The sequence below is a fragment of the Phytophthora cinnamomi genome, assembly GCF_018691715.1.
Source record: "Phytophthora cinnamomi strain GKB4 chromosome Unknown Contig83, whole genome shotgun sequence".
In the NCBI taxonomy this organism is placed as follows: domain Eukaryota; phylum Oomycota; class Peronosporomycetes; order Peronosporales; family Peronosporaceae; genus Phytophthora; species Phytophthora cinnamomi.
This window is the reverse complement of record NW_027151016.1, coordinates 248,567-264,401: the sequence shown is the minus strand read 5'-3', so window position 1 is coordinate 264,401 and position 15,835 is coordinate 248,567. Positions and strand designations below refer to the sequence as shown.

Genomic DNA, 15,835 nt, shown 5'->3' with positions numbered 1-15,835 from the left:
AGGCCCAGTGCACCTTCTCATGGCGCGCGAGGTATTTCTAACCCAGACGGATTCTCGAGATGCTCGGACTGCCTCTTTCGGCGGGGGCGTGGACAGGCCAGGATTGTACGGCCCGATTATTGGCATACTGGAGTCAAGTGAGTAAAGGGCGGCGTGGCTCACGCGAAATTTGCGGGAGGCCATTCCCATTATTCAGACCGACGGCGCGTTTAGGTGCTCTATCCCTCGTTCGCCGGCGCCGCAGTACACGGCTCGCGCGCGAGTCGAGAGGCAGCAGCAGCAGCAGACACACCGCGCAGCATGGGCAACTCGTGCACGCGGAACAGCGAGGTTCGTGTGAGCAGCAGTCTCCGTTCATTTAGGCTAGTGCTAATCTCCCCCCTTTCCCTTCCCTCCCCTCTCGCAGTCTCAGGTCGTGTTGAGCGACCACGGCGTCGTCTTGCAGAGGTGCGTTCTTCTCCCCTGTCGCTTTAGCATCACCTAACCGGCAACAACTAACCCCCTCTCTCCCTCCCCGCAGACGCAACACGCGCAACACCCGCGACGAGCGCGGCCGCTGGTCCGCTCCCAACGTGGAGAGCGTGGACCTGGACACGCTGCTGGAGGCGCCGTCCCCCCCGGCCAATAAGGCGGCGGACAAGGCGGCGCGTCGCCGTCGCAAGAAGTGCGTGCCTCACCAACCCTCCTCCCTGTTTAACACGCTCTAACCTTTCTCCTCTCTCTAACTCTCTCCTCTAAACGCAGACGCCAGTCGCTGTCGGAGCGCTTCCACGCGCCGCGGCCGCCGCGCGCGCCGTCCCTGGACGACGCCAACCCGCTGAGCCGCTCGCGCGTGCACCGCAGCCGCACGGAGACCGGGCGGCGGCCGCAAGAGGAGGAGGCGGCGCCCGTGTACCACTCGTACGAGGACCCGGGGTACCTGGCGGGGGACCCGATCGAGCTGCAGCCGTTCGACGCCGACTGCATCCTGGGCAGCCCCATCAACTCCCCGTCCGTGATCCACGCGCGCTGGGGCGAGCCCGTGGACGACCCGGACGAGGAGAACCTGTGCACGGACTTCCAGCCCAACCCGTTCAAGCTGGGCTTCTGCATCAACTGCATGAAGCAGCACGACGTGCGCGACGACGGGGAGGTCGTGGCCATGAAGGAGTACAAGCGCATCGCGCGCCCCACCATCGCCAAGACGGCGGCCAGCGCGCTGGACAACCCCAGCGCCATCCCCATCCCGCGCAGCTCCATGTCGATGCTGTCCGAGGGCGGGCGCGAGAGCGACATCGACCTGGCGCAGCTGCTGGCCCAGCGGCGAGACGTGCTCATGAAGCTCAGCCAGCTGGACCAGGAGAAGGCCAAGCTGCGCCAGCTCAGCGCGCGCCACACGACCATCAACTTCGCAGACAGCACGCGCAGCAACCTGCGCCGCATGAGCTCGCGCCCGCCCGGATCGGGCCCCATCATCACGCGGGGCACGTCCATGAGCCTCACGCCGCAGCCGGCGTCGGCGCACAACTTCGGCGCGTCCAAGAGCGTGAGCATGGCCTCGCGGCTGTACGACGACGAGGAGCCCGCGCAGAACGTGTGGCTATAGACTGCGTGGCTGCTACGTGGGACCGACCAAGCCTGCCGACACAGACACACACAGACACAGACACACACACCGCCCCGGGGGCGCCGCGGACGAGAGCTGGAGCCCCATGTACCAATACATTGGTGTTGCATGACGATGCGTGCGATTGACGAGTGCAGTCAACAAGGAAGGAGCCCCCGCAGACCAATAACCCGCCGCCCGACAGGCGGGGCAGGGAGCTCCCACCTCGAGGCCTCCGAGACGAAGGAGAGAAGGAAGGAGACGACACAGTTTTCCAGCTCATGCGGCCCGAGCGAGGGCACATGCCGAGCGAGTCGCGATTAATAATGTAATAGTATGAGCAGTATTATTCCATCGCCGATCGTCCTCGCTTCAGTCGCGACGCCGAGCAGAGCTTGACGCCCCTTTGGTCGGCCTTTGTCGAGCAGAGAGATCGTCGCGCGCACGATGGCGAGGGCCTATCACCCGCTCAACGACGTCGACGGCGACGGAGGAGACAAGGTCGTCGAGCTGACGGAAGGTTCGTCTGCGCCGTGGTGTCGCGTCCTGTCGTGGTCTGTCATGGCTCACTTGTCCGTCGTGATTTGTTGCTTCGTGTACAGCTGAGACGGAGCTGCTGACGCTGCTCAAGTCCCGCGGCGTGCCCAGTATCTGCGAGTCCATCAGCCGAGAGATCAACTACGCGTGGGCCGTGCTCTCGGGCTTCAAGACGCTGACGAATGTGGGCAACTTCTACTTCGCGTGCGGCGGCCAGGCCTTCGGGTACAACCCGGGCTACGACTTCTTTGGGGCCAACGGCATGCAGCTCGCGGTGTTCGCGTTGCACAAGTTCGTGCACAACGAGCACGTGCTGGTTCCGGTGCTCGACTGCATCGACATCTACTCCAAGCTGCATGGTACGTCGTAGCTCGTAGCTATTTCGCTGCGTTTCTAGGCTTTATCTTACTCATGGTTGCTTCGCTGGATGGATCGGTCGGTAGTGGAAGGCGCGCTCGAGTTCCTGGCTGCTAGTGATGCGAAAGAGATATTGATGAAGTGCGTACGCTTCCATGACAACAAGCACGACGTCATCGCTTCAGCTTGCCGCGCTCTCGGTAGCCTCGTGATGAATGGTACGAATATCAATAGGGGGGAATGCAGCTAGCTGCATACAGAGGCAACTAAACCGACGTGATTGTCTTTAGATCTTGTCAAAGAGTCCGTGTCATCTCCAGATCTCGTGCTGGAGCTACTTGGACTACTGAAGCGATACGACCACAGTCTCTCAATTTGCAGAGCTGTGCTCATTCCTCTCGGCTTTCTCGTGACGAACGGTATGTGGGTTCGTGCAGTATATAATTCTTCTTCAAGTCTCACACGGCTATTGCTTTCTAGCTCCCATCACGGCGACTTTTGTTGACGGCAATGGCATCGCACTCACGATGATAGCCATGAAGCGTTACGTCAAGGACACGGAGTTAGTTTGGCACGCGGTTGGAACTCTAAATGGCCTTCACGCGAAAAGTTCGTAAGGTTTTGAGTTTTTCAGGCGTCAACCTGATGTCTAACTCTTCTTGTGTTGCCATTGTAGCGCTTGACATTCGATTGATCCACAGCATCTTCAACTTCACGGGCATTCCTCGGCTTGTGGAAGCAGTGGCGTCTCACCTTGACACTGAGGAAGTGACTGTCGAAGGCTTCCAGTTGCTGTCACGACTCGCTGCACTTCCTGAGGCGTATCGTACCATCAACGAATGCAAGGTGCTGGATCTCGCCTATGTGGCGCTGTTCGCCTATTCAGGTACAGCTCACCGTCACACACGTCTTGCCATCAAGAGCACACTGCACAGTTTCCAGAAGTGCGCACTGTTTGATCCCCGCGAATTGGCTCGACGAGAGCGAGCAAGCCGCACTGACATTGCACTGTATGCGCTGCTACTCTTCTGCTTCATGCTCAACTCGGCCTTCTCACTCTATGGACAGCCCTCGAGCGATCTAGTATTCGCTGTACGGCGCGCTGTGGTCGACACGCCCTGGAATGCTGGAGACTCACCCGACACCGCAATGACAATGCTACACGATGTGCATTCGATCGGAGACGTCTGGAGCTTCCTGCAGGGCCCTGTGCAGTCTGCGCTTTTCCAGGACACATGGTACAATGGTGACAGCTTCGCAAACGACGTAGACTCGCAGCTTGGGATAGTAGATCGCACCAATATGCTACTCGGTGGAGTGGAATTGCGCTTACTTCGAGTTGGACCAACAGCTTCGTGTAATTTCGCTCTCCCAGAGCACCACGAAGACGATCCGAGGTGGTGTTACCCTCATTTTTCTGACAGTGCGGAGCTCAAGACCCCAGTCTCACGATTGCCGTACTTTGAGGACACTTGGAGTGCTGCTCCTACGCACAGTGACTATGAAGTTTTCCGCGGCAGCCTTGCTGCGTATCCGGGAAGTGGCTATCGACGATTCCTGCCGCGACTGGGGGCAAACGTGACTTCCGATTCATCGGACGACTGTGATTCTCGTTGCGAACTTGCCAAATTGCGACGCGGTCGGTGGCTAGACGAGTCCAGCAGAGCTCTATTTGTACGATTCAATCTCTACAACGCTGCGCTTGATTTGCACTGTGTGGTGCAGCTGCTGTTCGAGTTTGGTGTGGCAACTGCAGGGTCTGCTGAAGGTGGCGGCGGCGAGGTTGTAGCGTCGGCAGAAGTCACACCACTGCACATGAGTCAGTACCCTGGGTTGTTCGTGATTCAGCCACGCTTTCTCACCGAGCTGGGGATTCTGGTGGGCGTCGTGTGGTTCGCCCACAAACAACTCGACAAGCTACTACAGTATCGCCTGTTCTACTTCTTGATCCCGAGTCACGTCGCTGACTTCTCGATTGTGGCGCTGTGGGTGGCAGTTCTCGTCCTCCGTCTACAATCGATAGCTCAAGCTGCGTTTCCGATGCTGCTGACTCTCGCCGAGACATCCAATAGTAGCTACGTTGATCTCGGAGCAAATGTGCATTACCTGAGGACAGAGCGATATCTTACGGCAATTTGCTCGGTTCTCATGTGGCTGCGAGTTTTACGACTTGCCAAGACTGTCAAGCCGCTTGAAAGCGCCGTCGACAAACTGGAACGTGCTCAAGCATTACTACAAAGCTACGCTATGCTGTTGCTAGTGTACGTGTTGGGGTTCGCACACGCTGGAGTACTTCTTTTCCCATCTGCGCGTTCAAGCTTCCGGAGTTATTCTGCTGGCATGTACGTTGCCATATGAATATTTTTGTTGAAGGTGTGCCTACTGGAACTGACTTGTCTTGATGCCGGGTCTGAAGCGCTACGATGGCTAGAACTCTTGCTTCACGGTGGCATCCGATTGATATGGCAGGCCGGGTAGACAAACAACTGTTTGGGTTGATGTTTCAATTCTCGACATCGTTCGTTGTTCTCGTATGACTCCTTATTTTTCGATGCTGAGTACAACAACAGACCTTAACTGTTGGACCTGTGCGCTGTAGAACATTGTGGTGGCGATTTTGCGTGAGCGCTTCGACTCGTCTCGAATGAGAGCAAAAGCGGCAGCAATCGACGGATTGGCCATGCTTGAGCTGGCTAAGCACCAGCTCGAAGCCCACGGCATGAGAGTCGAGGAGACATCTTTTGCCAAGGTACACCACACTTGCCTCACTAGCTTGCTATGACTTCCACTTACGGTTTTGGGTGTTACTTCCATGTGTCTGCAGAAACTTCGAGCTGCAGCGACGAGAGGAATCACGAAGCTCAAACATGCAACTCGAGACATACTCGCTGTATCGGATGAAGCCGAAAAGCTGTCAGATCTGAAGAAGGCGTGGGGACTCGAGAAACAGGACCACTTGCAGCTCGAGTCTGTGCCTGGAGATGAGGCTGTCGCAGTGGTTGACAACGAGCTCTCGAATGCCGAGTCTTCGAGGTAAGATCGCTGATGGCTTAACTGCGTGTGGATCATCACCTTAATGTTGTTTGGTGGGGGCAGACTGCTGGCATCTGCTGAAGAGTACGAAGAGAAGCTTGATCGACAGATCAGTATATTCTCCTCGAGGCTCAACGACATGTTCTCAAGGCTCGGGAACTTCCAGTCGTATTTGGGTGAAGAGCTTGGTCCTGATGAGCCTGTTGGAGACATCGATGAGGTAGTGCAAATCAAGAAAAACAAGCCGAGCGAGCGGAGCCAGGTAGTAAACGACACTGAAGCAAAGGAAGAGATGCGCGGTGCAGATCTACCGACAGAGTCTCCTGACGATAGCTCAGAGGTGCAGGCTTCTGCCGGGCTACCTGGCGCGATATTAGATGCCAACGAAGAAGAAGTAGTAGCTCAAACAATGCACACGCACACGTGAAGATGTTAATGCAAAGTATATTCGCTATTCCGTTTCAAAGCTACCTTGGACGCATCGAACAGCCAATACGTGACGCGATTGACTTACAGGAGACGCTTGAACTCCGCGATGGCGCGGTGAATGCCAGCCTCCTCGGTCTCCAGGGCGATCTTCTTAGCGGCATCGGCCTCGCGAACGTTCTCCGGGACCTTGGTCTCGTAGTCCTCGCGGCCCATCTTCTTCTCCAGACTAGCGAGCGACGGCGTAATCTTCGTCAGCTTCTTCTCCAGCTTGGCAATCTCGTTGGCGAAGTCCACCAGGCCGGCAAGCAGCACGAAGATCTGCACCTTGTCGTTGACACTGTGCATAGCGCAGCCCTGCGGCGCCTCCTCGTCCACGATGCACTTGGAGTCACCAGCCTTGGCAAGCGTGCTGAAGTCGTCCAGCTGCGCCTCCATCACAGTCTTCACGTCGACGTCACTGCACTTGATGAAGAACTGCGGGCGCACGTTGTTTGCAAGCCCGTACTCGGCACGCACGGAGCGAGCAGCGTGGATGACCTCCTTCACCAGTTCCATGTTGGCCTCGACATCCGGGTTCGTCCAGCCCTCCATAGGGAGCGGGTACGGCGCGATCGTAATACTGGCCGTCGAGCGCTTGCCAGGCAGACGCTGCCACAGCTCCTCAGTCACGAACGGCATGCTGGGGTGCAGCAGACGCAGACCGAACTCCAGGCACACGTACAGCGTCTGCTGAGCCGTGAGCTTGGCCTCGGCGTCCTCGCCGCTCATAACAGGCTTCGTCAGCTCAAGGTACACATCGCACAGGTCGTACAGCCAGAAGTTGTACAGTGCGTTGGTCAGCTCGCCGAACTCGTAGGCAGCGAACGAGTCATTGCACACCTTAATGGCGTAGTTCAGACGGCTCAGGATGTAGCGGTCGCGCGAGCTCACCACCGCGTTGGCGAGCACGGTCTCGGCCACGTTCTCAGCAGCAGAGAAGCCACCCTCGAGGTTGGACATGGCGAAGCGCACAGCGTTCCACAGCTTGTTGCAGAAGTTGCGGTAGCCCACCAGGCGGCCGATGTCCAGGTTAATATCACGGCCCTGCTGCGTGTAGGCCAGCAGACCAAAGCGAAGCGCATCGGCACCGCACTCCGGGATACCCTGCGGGAAGTCTAGCTTCTGGCCCTTCTTGGCCTTCTCCACCTCCTTCGCCGGCAGGTTGCCGTTCTCGAGCTTCTTGAACAGGTCGTCGAGAGTGCAGCCCGCAATGATCTCCAGCGGGTCCACCACGTTACCCAGACTCTTCGACATCTTACGGCCGTACTTGTCGCGCACCATCGAGTGCAGGTAGATCGTCTTGAACGGCAGCTTGCCCGTGAGCTTCTGGCCCATGAACACCATACGCGCCACCCAGAAGAACAGAATATCGTAACCTGTCTCGAGCAGGTCCGTCGGGTAGAAGTTCTCGAAGTCGTCCGTCTTGTTGGGCCAGCCGAACACAGCGAACGGGAACAGACCGGCGCTCACCCACGTGTCCAGCACATCCTCGTCCTGCTCGAGCTCAATCTGGTCCTCAGCAACGCCAAGCTTGGCGGCGGCCTTCTTGCGGGCATCCTCCTCCGAGATACCGGCGAACCAACGGTCGCCAGCGTCCTCCGCGTTCTTGTCGATGAAAGCCTCGCCCTTGACGCGGGCGAAGTAGGCGGGGATACGGTGGCCCCACCACAGCTGACGCGAGATGCACCAGTCACGGATGTTCTCCAGCCAGCGGAACCACGTCTTCTCGTGGGTCTCGGGCAGGATCGTGAGCTCCTTGTTCGTGACGGCAGCCATGGCGTCCTTGGCCATCTGGTCGCAGTTGACGAACCACTGCGGCTTGACGAGCGGCTCGATCACGTCACCCGAGCGCGAGCAGATACCCAGGCGCATCTTGTTGTCCTCCTTGCCGTGGTACAGTCCCTTAGCCTCGAGCGCCTTCTCCACGGCGATACGCGCGTCGTAGCGCATCATGCCGGCGAACTCGCCGCCGTTCTCGTTGATGGCGCCGTCGTCCGTGAGCACGTTGATGAACTCGAGGTTGTTGCGCTTGCCGCACTCGTAGTCGTTGGGGTCGTGGGCGGGCGTGATCTTGACGGCGCCCGTGCCGAAGCTCATGTCGACCAGCACGGGGTCCAGCACGATGGGGATGCGGCGGCCGTTGAACGGGTGGGTCACGAACTTGCCGTGCAGGTGCTTGTAGCGCGGGTCCTCCGGGTGGACGGCCACGCCCGAGTCGCCCAGCATGGTCTCGAGACGGGTGGTGGCCACGATGATCTGCTCGTCCGAGCCCTCCACGACGTAGCCGAAGGACGTGAGCACGCCGAACTCGTACTTCCTGTCCGGGTTGTGGCCGGGCACGGCCAGCTTGGTGCGCTTGTCGATGTCGATGTAGTCCACCTCGATCTCGGACAGCGCCGTCTTGAGCTTGCAGCTCCAGTTGATCATGCGCGTGGCGCGGTAGATGAGCCCCTCCTCCCAGAGCTGGCAGAAGGCGTGGCGCACGGCGCGGCTGCAGTTGTCGTCCATGGAGAAGTACTTGCGGCTCCAGTCCACGGAGCAGCCGACGCTGCGGAACTGGTGGTGGATGCGGCTCTCGTACTGGTTCTTCCAGTCCCACACGCGCTCCAGGAACTGGTCGCGCCCGAGGTCGTGGCGGCTCTTGGCCTCCTCCTTCAGCAGCCGCTTCTCCACCACCGACTGCGTGGCGATGCCCGCGTGGTCCGTGCCGGGCACCCACAGCGTGGCGTGGCCCAGCATGCGGTGCCAGCGCGTGAGCGCGTCCTGGATGGCCACGGTCAGCGCGTGGCCCAGGTGCAGCGAGCCCGTCACGTTGGGCGGCGGGATGACCATCACGAAGCGCTCGTGGGCCGCGGCCGCGCGGATGGCGGCGTCGCTGCACGAGAAGAAGCCCGAGGCCTCCCACCAGTCCTGCCACGCCGCCTCCACGGCCTCGGGGCTGTAGGCGGCCAGCATGGGCTCGGCCATGGCCTTCTTCTCGCCCTTGGGCGTGCGGTTCACGAAGGCGGGCGCGGCCGAAGCGGCCGAAGCGGCCGAAGCCTCCTTCTTCTTCTTCTTGTCGCTCTTGGGCGCCCAGCGGTTCGGGTCCTTCTCCTTCTTGGGCTTGGCGCCGCCGCTCTTCTCGGCGCGCAGGGCCTTCTTCAGCGCGTTCTTGCTCATCTTGGCCGGGGCGGGGGGCGCGCCGGCGTCGGCGGCGGGCGTGGGCGCGGGGGCAGCGGAGTCCGCCATGGTCCAGGGGGCTCGGCGACGGATACGGGAATAATGGCTGGATGCGCCGGGGCAGGCGTAGTACTGGCGGTAGTACTACGCTGTAGTTGTGTATTAAATCTTGGAGGAAACACTGTTGTGTTAATACGGAAAAATGCTACAGAGGCGGGGGCGACAGAAACGTTTGTATTCCAAGGACGCAGCACCAACATGTGGGTGGGGATGGCTTCGTCGACAAGGCATGCTGAAGCACTGAAGTGGCGGTAAGCTCGCGTGCAGTCGACGATCGTACAGTATGAATCGGGCGGATAATGCGAAGTAAAGTAGTAGTGAACGGATACTACTAGCCAATATAGTAGTATTGTAATTTTGTCAAAAATACTACCAACATTTGGGTACAAAATACTACCACCCAAACCATGTCGCCGTGAATGTTCTTGTGGGCGCGCAAGAGGAACGCGGCCCAGACTTTCCGTTGTCTCAGACCTGCGCGCGTTGTTCCACGCGGCGCAGTGCATACCTAACGCATTGCTACATGCTGCTGTGCTGTACTCAAGGCAAAACTACTACTACTACTAGTATTTTTGAGTGAGAGTTCCGTCATATACTGTCTAGCGAATAATAGCAAGTGTCGTCTGCATCGTCCGGAGACTTGGCAATTTACTTGTCTTTAGCTACTGTAATCATAGGAACCTCCGAGGGCAATGCTCTCCCATCTAATGCAGCTACGGTCAACTACTTGAGGCAAGCTCGCTTTGCGGAATGACAAGCAACGCGCCTCTTGCCGCCGTCTCCGCGCGACTGTCGATGGCCAACCAAACCGGGGAGGAGCGTCACTTCTTCTCACTATAATTTATCCATGACACCCGTCCTCCCCATCCAAAGCGCCGCGCTAGGTACGAAGCACATGGACGCGCAGACGTTCAACCTACACTTCCACTTGAGCCCTTCAACACTTGGCGTGCACCGGAACAATGGCTGCATGGCGACTCTCATGTAGCTCCACGCCCAAGAGCTCCTTGCTGCCTTCCGCCTTAGCGTCGTAAAGCCCCATGCTGCTGGCTTGCTCGCCATCACACCGCCAACACCCATCATTTGGACCTATCGCAGCACAGCTGTGGGTGGGGCCCGTGCGTTCATGGCCCCACAATCCAAGCAGCGGCCAAGGCGACAAGAACCCCAGCGACAGGCAACATGGTGCTCCCCTTATTCATTGTCGGCACTGTGGGCGCGGGCGCAGCCACAGGCTACGGCATGTACCAGGCCGGCACGGCGCTGGCGTTGCCCGCATCGGTCAGCGAGGCGCCGCCCAAGAGTGCCAGCAGCCTCACGGCCGGCGGCATCACCGCTGTGGCCGCGTACTCGGTGCAAGGGCGGGTTCTCAATCGCTACCTGGCGCATCTACTGACCTACGAGGTGCCCAAGAACGTGACGGCGTGGGGCTTCCGCGACTTCATGCGCATCGCGGGGCCGTTGGTGGCGCCGCGAGCGGTCATGTTCTCGACGTCGGTGGCGCTCATGGGCTTCGTCTCGACCAAGCTGGACCTGCCAGGGGATCAGAAGTAGCGACTTGAATGGTATAGACCAGTAATAAAGCACGAGGGTTGCCCCGAGTGTCTGCCTGCGTGGGCAGGCGGGTGGCCCTGTTAGCTCCTTGTTGCTGTCGTGTTAGATACCAATGCTGCATGGAATTCTATCCAATACTTAACGTCCACCAAGGCGTGGTGGCGAGAAAGTGAGAAGCTTCTCCTCTCTTTCGTCCTCGAGGGAATAGATAATACATGGTCGGGTTCGTTTGGGCAGACACTTCAGTGCTTGTCCAGCGCTTCACGAGCATGGATGGAGTCTGCAGCAAACGAGTCGTGCTATTACCATTCCTGATCTTGATCCAAACCCTGCGGAGGCCCACACTGAAGCTCTGCTAAGACCCAACGCGAGTAGAGGCAGACGCCGATTGTTGTAGAAGCCGAATAGTAGAGTCTTGGCCGCACGCGATAGCTGACTAGCGAAACATCAATGATGTCTACTCAGACACGAAAGAGAAGCCACTTATACACCGGACTACGTTTCATCTGTAGATGCATCTACTGTAGCAGCACGAAAGCAATCGAAAGCGGCTCGACTCCGAGGATAGTCTTCAGCGCTCTGCAAACTATTGCATTTCAGAAGTTATGCAGAACTACTCAAACAGAGATATGTACCTATGTACATGTACATGTACATGTGCATGCATACCTCGAAGCCACACGAAAAACTGCGCACTGCCGCTGCTGCCACCAACTGCGCCCAGGAGGCCGAGAGAAGCACGCAAGACGAACGCCAAAGGGTGTGTTCATCACGCCCCCATGGCATGCAAGCATGGTCACGCCCGGCACACGCGCTCACGCATCAATGCTGGCGAGCGGCATGCAGGTCTGCTTGGAAAGGCAGAGTTCGACTTCAACTCGGGATGCGGTGCCGATCTTTGAAGCTGGAGAATAATTCCAGTGGCAACGGCATTGTCGATGATCACGCGCCAAGTTGGCAAGTGCCTGCCAACTGCGCTCTCCCGGCGCTTTGGCTGCCGCAAGAACTGCTCGGTCTGCAGTTGTTACCTCGCGTCGCTAGGCTAGCGATACAACACCAGCGACTGCGAATTAGCGGCGTGGATCAATTATCTCATCGATATTAAGTTCTCAGCGCTGCGCGCCGCCTCCGTGCTGCTGCACTGCTGCACGGTGTGCGTGGCGGCCGCTACTGAGGTATCTATGCGCGGGCCTTGGCCGCCGCAGCAGATGGCAAGGTGCACAGGTAGGCGTGATTGAAGTCGAGTGTCGACCCGTTTCTTGACTTGGTTATTTTGCGTAAACTTCAGAGTCTGCCGGGTGTAATCGATCCCGAGCCGAGATTGTCCGCGCGCGATCACAAGTTGTGATTCACAACAGCGTCGCTCGAATCGTTGGCTTGAGCCGCCTGGCTCAGGCGTTGATGTCGAAGTTAGATGGCAAGTGCGTGTGGATTATTGCGCGCTCGAAGCAGAACTTCGGTCGAGCCGCGCTGTTATGGCTCATTGGGAGGGCGACATGTCATGCAGTGTGTACACTGCAGCTCCGAGCATTTCATTTTTAATCAGGATCGGTGGGCGCTACTAGCAAAATAGGCCATGCACTGATAGTATCATTTGTTTCTTCGTTGAGGCTTTGATAGGCAAAAGATCCTTTGATATCTCGCTCCTAGGCCCGGTTACAGACCGAGACCGATCCTCTTCAGTGACGTGGGCCTGGTCAACCCTCCTCGATCCTCACCTCACTCTTCAATTCGCCTTCGTCCGAACAAGAACAAGCAACAAAACACTTCAAGATGCTCAAGTCGTGGCTGTCCGCCGTGTGCTACACGGCGCTGAGCTTTGCAGTATTCAACAGCGGCCTTGCTGCTGCCGACGAATGGGATGCCAAGGTCGACGAGATCATGGCCAACTTCACCAACGTCGACATCGTGGGCCAAATGACGCAGATCGCCGGCTACGGACTGATTAACTCGACGTACCAGCTCGACGAGGAGGCCGTCCGCGGTTTTGCCAAGTACCATGTCGGCTCGTACCTGAGCCCTCCCATGTCAGCTCTTGGTGAGATCAACGGCTCGTACGGCTGGACCACTGCGCAAATGCGTGAATTCGTTGGCGGCATCCAGAAGATCGCCATGGAGGAGAACGGCGGCCATCCCATGATCTACGGCACGGACTCTGCTCATGGAAACGCCCTGGTGACGGATACAGTTTTCTTCGGCCAGCAGATCAACGCCGCTGCCACATTCAACCCGGATCTGTTGTATGAGCAGGGTCGCATTACAGCTCGTGACACCTTGGCTGCCGGCATCTCTTGGATCTTCGACCCCGTGCTTGACATCATGCACAACCCCTTGTGGCCACGCGTGTACGAGACTTTCGGCGAGGACCCGTACCTTGCATCGGTCATGGGTGCTGCTGTTGTCCGCGGGATTCAAAGCTACAATGAATCGGCAGCTTGCATGAAGCACTGGATCGCGTATGCCTGGAACCCCACGGGCCACGACAAGGACGGGGTAACCATGAGTGACTTCGATCTCTTGAACACGTACTTCCCGTCGTTCAAGGCTGCCGTGGATGCTGGCCTCCTCACCGGTATGGAGAACTACATCTCCGTGAACGGTGTTCCTATCGTCGAGAACACCAAGCTGCTGAAGGAGCTTCTTCGCAATGACCTGGGCTTCGAGGGTCTCATGGTGACGGACTACGGTGAGATCAATGCTCTCCAGAACTTCCACCGTACGGCTCGAACGGAGAATGAAGCCACAAAGTTCTCGCTTGAGCGCACTGCGATTGATATGAGTATGGTTGCGTCGGATTTGTCGTTCACCAACGGCACCAACGCTCTGCTCGAGGAGGAACCAGAAATCCTGGATCGCTTGAAAGAGTCGGTGCGCCGTATCATCAAGACCAAGCTCAAACTGGGTCTGTACGACAACCCGATGCCTGGCGAGGAGTACCTCAGCATGGTCGGCAACGACGACGATGTGGCTGCTGCGTTGGACGGAGCCCGTGAGTCCATTGTGCTGCTGCAGAACAACGGCAGCACGCTGCCCTTGGCAAAGGATGCGTCGGTGTTCCTTACGGGCCCCAGTGCCGATAACATCGGCTACCAGTGCGGTGGCTGGACTCTGCAGGTGCAAGGTGTGTCTGGCAATGACATGTTCTCACACGGTGTGTCAGTGAAGCAGGGTATTGAGGCCATTGCTGGCAACGACTCGTTCACCTACTTCAACGGCCTGAACATTACGGGCAACTACACGGATACTGACCTGGCCACTGCCAAGGAATACGCTGCCAAGGCCGAGTACACGATTGCGGTGATCGGTGAGGAGGTGTACGAGGAAAAGACTGGTGACATTGACGACCTGACCCTCCCGCTTGGCCAGATCGAGTACGTCAAGCAACTCGCTTCAACTGGCACCAAGGTGATTGTGGTGCTGTTCGAGGGCCGCCCGCGCATCCTGAACGACCTACCGGAGAACGTTCATGCTGTCCTGAACGGCATGCTCGCGTGTGAGCTGGGTGGTAAGGCCGTAGCTGAGATCATCTACGGCGACGTGAACCCCAGCGGCCGCATGCCGATCACTTACCCCAAGTACACTGGCAACGTCATGATCCCGTACCGACAGCGTGTGACGACGGAGTGCGAGGACGGCGACTACTGCATCCCCCAGTGGGCGTTCGGCCACGGTCTCAGCTACACCACCTTCACGTATTCGGACATGAGCATCAGCACCACGAACGTCACGTCCAGCTCCGACTCCGTCAACGTGTCGGTGACCGTGACGAACTCGGGCAGCGTGGCCGGCAAGGAGACCGTGATGCTGTTCCTGACGCAGCCGTACCGCTCGATCTCGGTTCCCGAGGTGAAGCAGCTGAAGAAGTTCTCGAAGATCAGTCTGGAGGCGGGTGCGTCGCAGACCGTGACGTTCGAGCTGACGGCGGCGGACTGGAGCGTGTACTACCCTCAGATCGGCCAGGGTTTGAAGCTGGTGGCGGAGGACGCGGACTACGTGGTTGCGATCAAGCCGGAGACGGATTGCGACGTGTACAACGAGACTGCTGCTGCGAACCCGTTGTGTGCGACGTTCACGTTGTCGACGGGCGAGTACCCGTTCGGCTCGCTCGTGGCGGAGTAAGAGCTTCGTAAAGGTGGGCATGGCTCGTCGGTCAGAAGATTCGTAGTGTACGTTGACGTGAGCTCAGGTGTTCACGTTTAAAGTATATATAATTGTTTTGAGTTCGTTACCTATTTTTTCCTGTTTCAACGATCCTCTATTTATGTTATGTTATTATTATGCTTTGCAATGTGTTTGTCGTTTTCACCTAGTGTTTTGCCCGAGTTATAATATCTGGCGCCCGATATAAAAACAGATGGCCATTAAATCCTCCAAGTTATAATCGCCAGCCTCGATATCGATCTCGATTTACGCTATCTGTGGTCGAATTGCCGATCCAAAAACGAAATTCGGGCCGATTTAATTTAAATCGCGATGTCTGTGTACGGATTATAATGCCGCGCTTTATATATATATAATATGCAATTGGACACTTACATCTGGACACTTGACGAGTGGTCGGCAGATCGCGCTGCTATCTGTCGAAGCACCGCAGTTTCCGAAAACCTTCACCTTGCACAAGTGCAGCATGTACTCTCTCGACTACCGTTGGCGAGCCGTTTTTCTTATGCATGTGTATGGAATATGTATGCAGTATGTTAGCGATATATTTGGGCCTAACGTGCGAACACTGCAACGTTGGTACAAGTTGTTTTTGACCGATGGTGTGGTTGATGAAGGAGGTCGAACTAATCGCTCGTCGCGTTGGCCGAACGACGTGGTAACCCGTGTTCGAAAGTACGTGAAAGCCCACCCTACATTTTATTTAGAGGAGCTACAGCAGTTTATACGAAACGCTTTTCCTAAAGTAAAATGGTAGCGTAGTATCAACATGTGGTCTTACATGGCGGGGAGCTGCTCGCGCGATAGACAAGCGGAAAGCCCAGCGATACAGGAGCCGCTAGTGCACTCACAGACGAAGCTAACGAGCCGTTAAAAACGTCCAATAGAGCCGTATCGGAGTAGCAGTGGCCGGCGACGTTA

The 15,835-nt window shown here is 57.5% G+C and overlaps 6 protein-coding genes across 6 annotated transcripts; 5 read left to right on the top strand and 1 right to left on the bottom strand.

Annotated features, from left to right (window-relative positions):
• Window positions 1-300: 300 nt before the first annotated feature.
• On the top strand, window positions 301-1,585 carry IUM83_11245 (uncharacterized protein; the record flags this gene model as incomplete). Its single annotated transcript, XM_067935793.1, has 4 exons — window positions 301-330; window positions 407-447; window positions 521-664; window positions 745-1,585. 4 exons carry the CDS (start codon window positions 301-303, stop codon window positions 1,583-1,585), a joined length of 1,056 nt encoding a protein of 351 aa, XP_067784931.1.
• A 447-nt stretch (window positions 1,586-2,032) lies between these two features.
• IUM83_11244 (Polycystin Cation Channel (PCC) Family) lies at window positions 2,033-3,563 on the top strand (the record flags this gene model as incomplete). Its single annotated transcript, XM_067935792.1, has 7 exons — window positions 2,033-2,105; window positions 2,188-2,481; window positions 2,566-2,697; window positions 2,770-2,898; window positions 2,960-3,088; window positions 3,156-3,423; window positions 3,548-3,563. The coding sequence occupies 7 exons, from the start codon at window positions 2,033-2,035 to the stop codon at window positions 3,561-3,563; spliced, it is 1,041 nt and encodes a 346-aa protein (XP_067784955.1).
• Window positions 3,564-4,627: 1,064 nt separating this feature from the next.
• Window positions 4,628-5,939, top strand: IUM83_11243 (polycystic kidney disease 2 protein; the record flags this gene model as incomplete). The annotated part of the gene is made up of 5 exons (XM_067935791.1): window positions 4,628-4,821; window positions 4,896-5,010; window positions 5,079-5,228; window positions 5,304-5,512; window positions 5,576-5,939. The coding sequence occupies 5 exons, from the start codon at window positions 4,628-4,630 to the stop codon at window positions 5,937-5,939; spliced, it is 1,032 nt and encodes a 343-aa protein (XP_067784957.1).
• An 83-nt stretch (window positions 5,940-6,022) lies between these two features.
• Window positions 6,023-9,208, bottom strand: IUM83_11242 (valine-tRNA ligase; the record flags this gene model as incomplete). The annotated part of the gene is made up of 1 exon (XM_067935790.1): window positions 6,023-9,208. The coding sequence occupies one exon, from the start codon at window positions 9,206-9,208 to the stop codon at window positions 6,023-6,025; it is 3,186 nt and encodes a 1,061-aa protein (XP_067784956.1).
• Window positions 9,209-10,381: 1,173 nt separating this feature from the next.
• Window positions 10,382-10,753, top strand: IUM83_11241 (uncharacterized protein; the record flags this gene model as incomplete). Its single annotated transcript, XM_067935789.1, has 1 exon — window positions 10,382-10,753. The coding sequence occupies one exon, from the start codon at window positions 10,382-10,384 to the stop codon at window positions 10,751-10,753; it is 372 nt and encodes a 123-aa protein (XP_067784959.1).
• Window positions 10,754-12,526: 1,773 nt separating this feature from the next.
• On the top strand, window positions 12,527-14,872 carry IUM83_11240 (Lysosomal beta glucosidase; the record flags this gene model as incomplete). The annotated part of the gene is made up of 1 exon (XM_067935788.1): window positions 12,527-14,872. One exon carries the CDS (start codon window positions 12,527-12,529, stop codon window positions 14,870-14,872), a length of 2,346 nt encoding a protein of 781 aa, XP_067784958.1.
• Window positions 14,873-15,835: the final 963 nt, after the last annotated feature.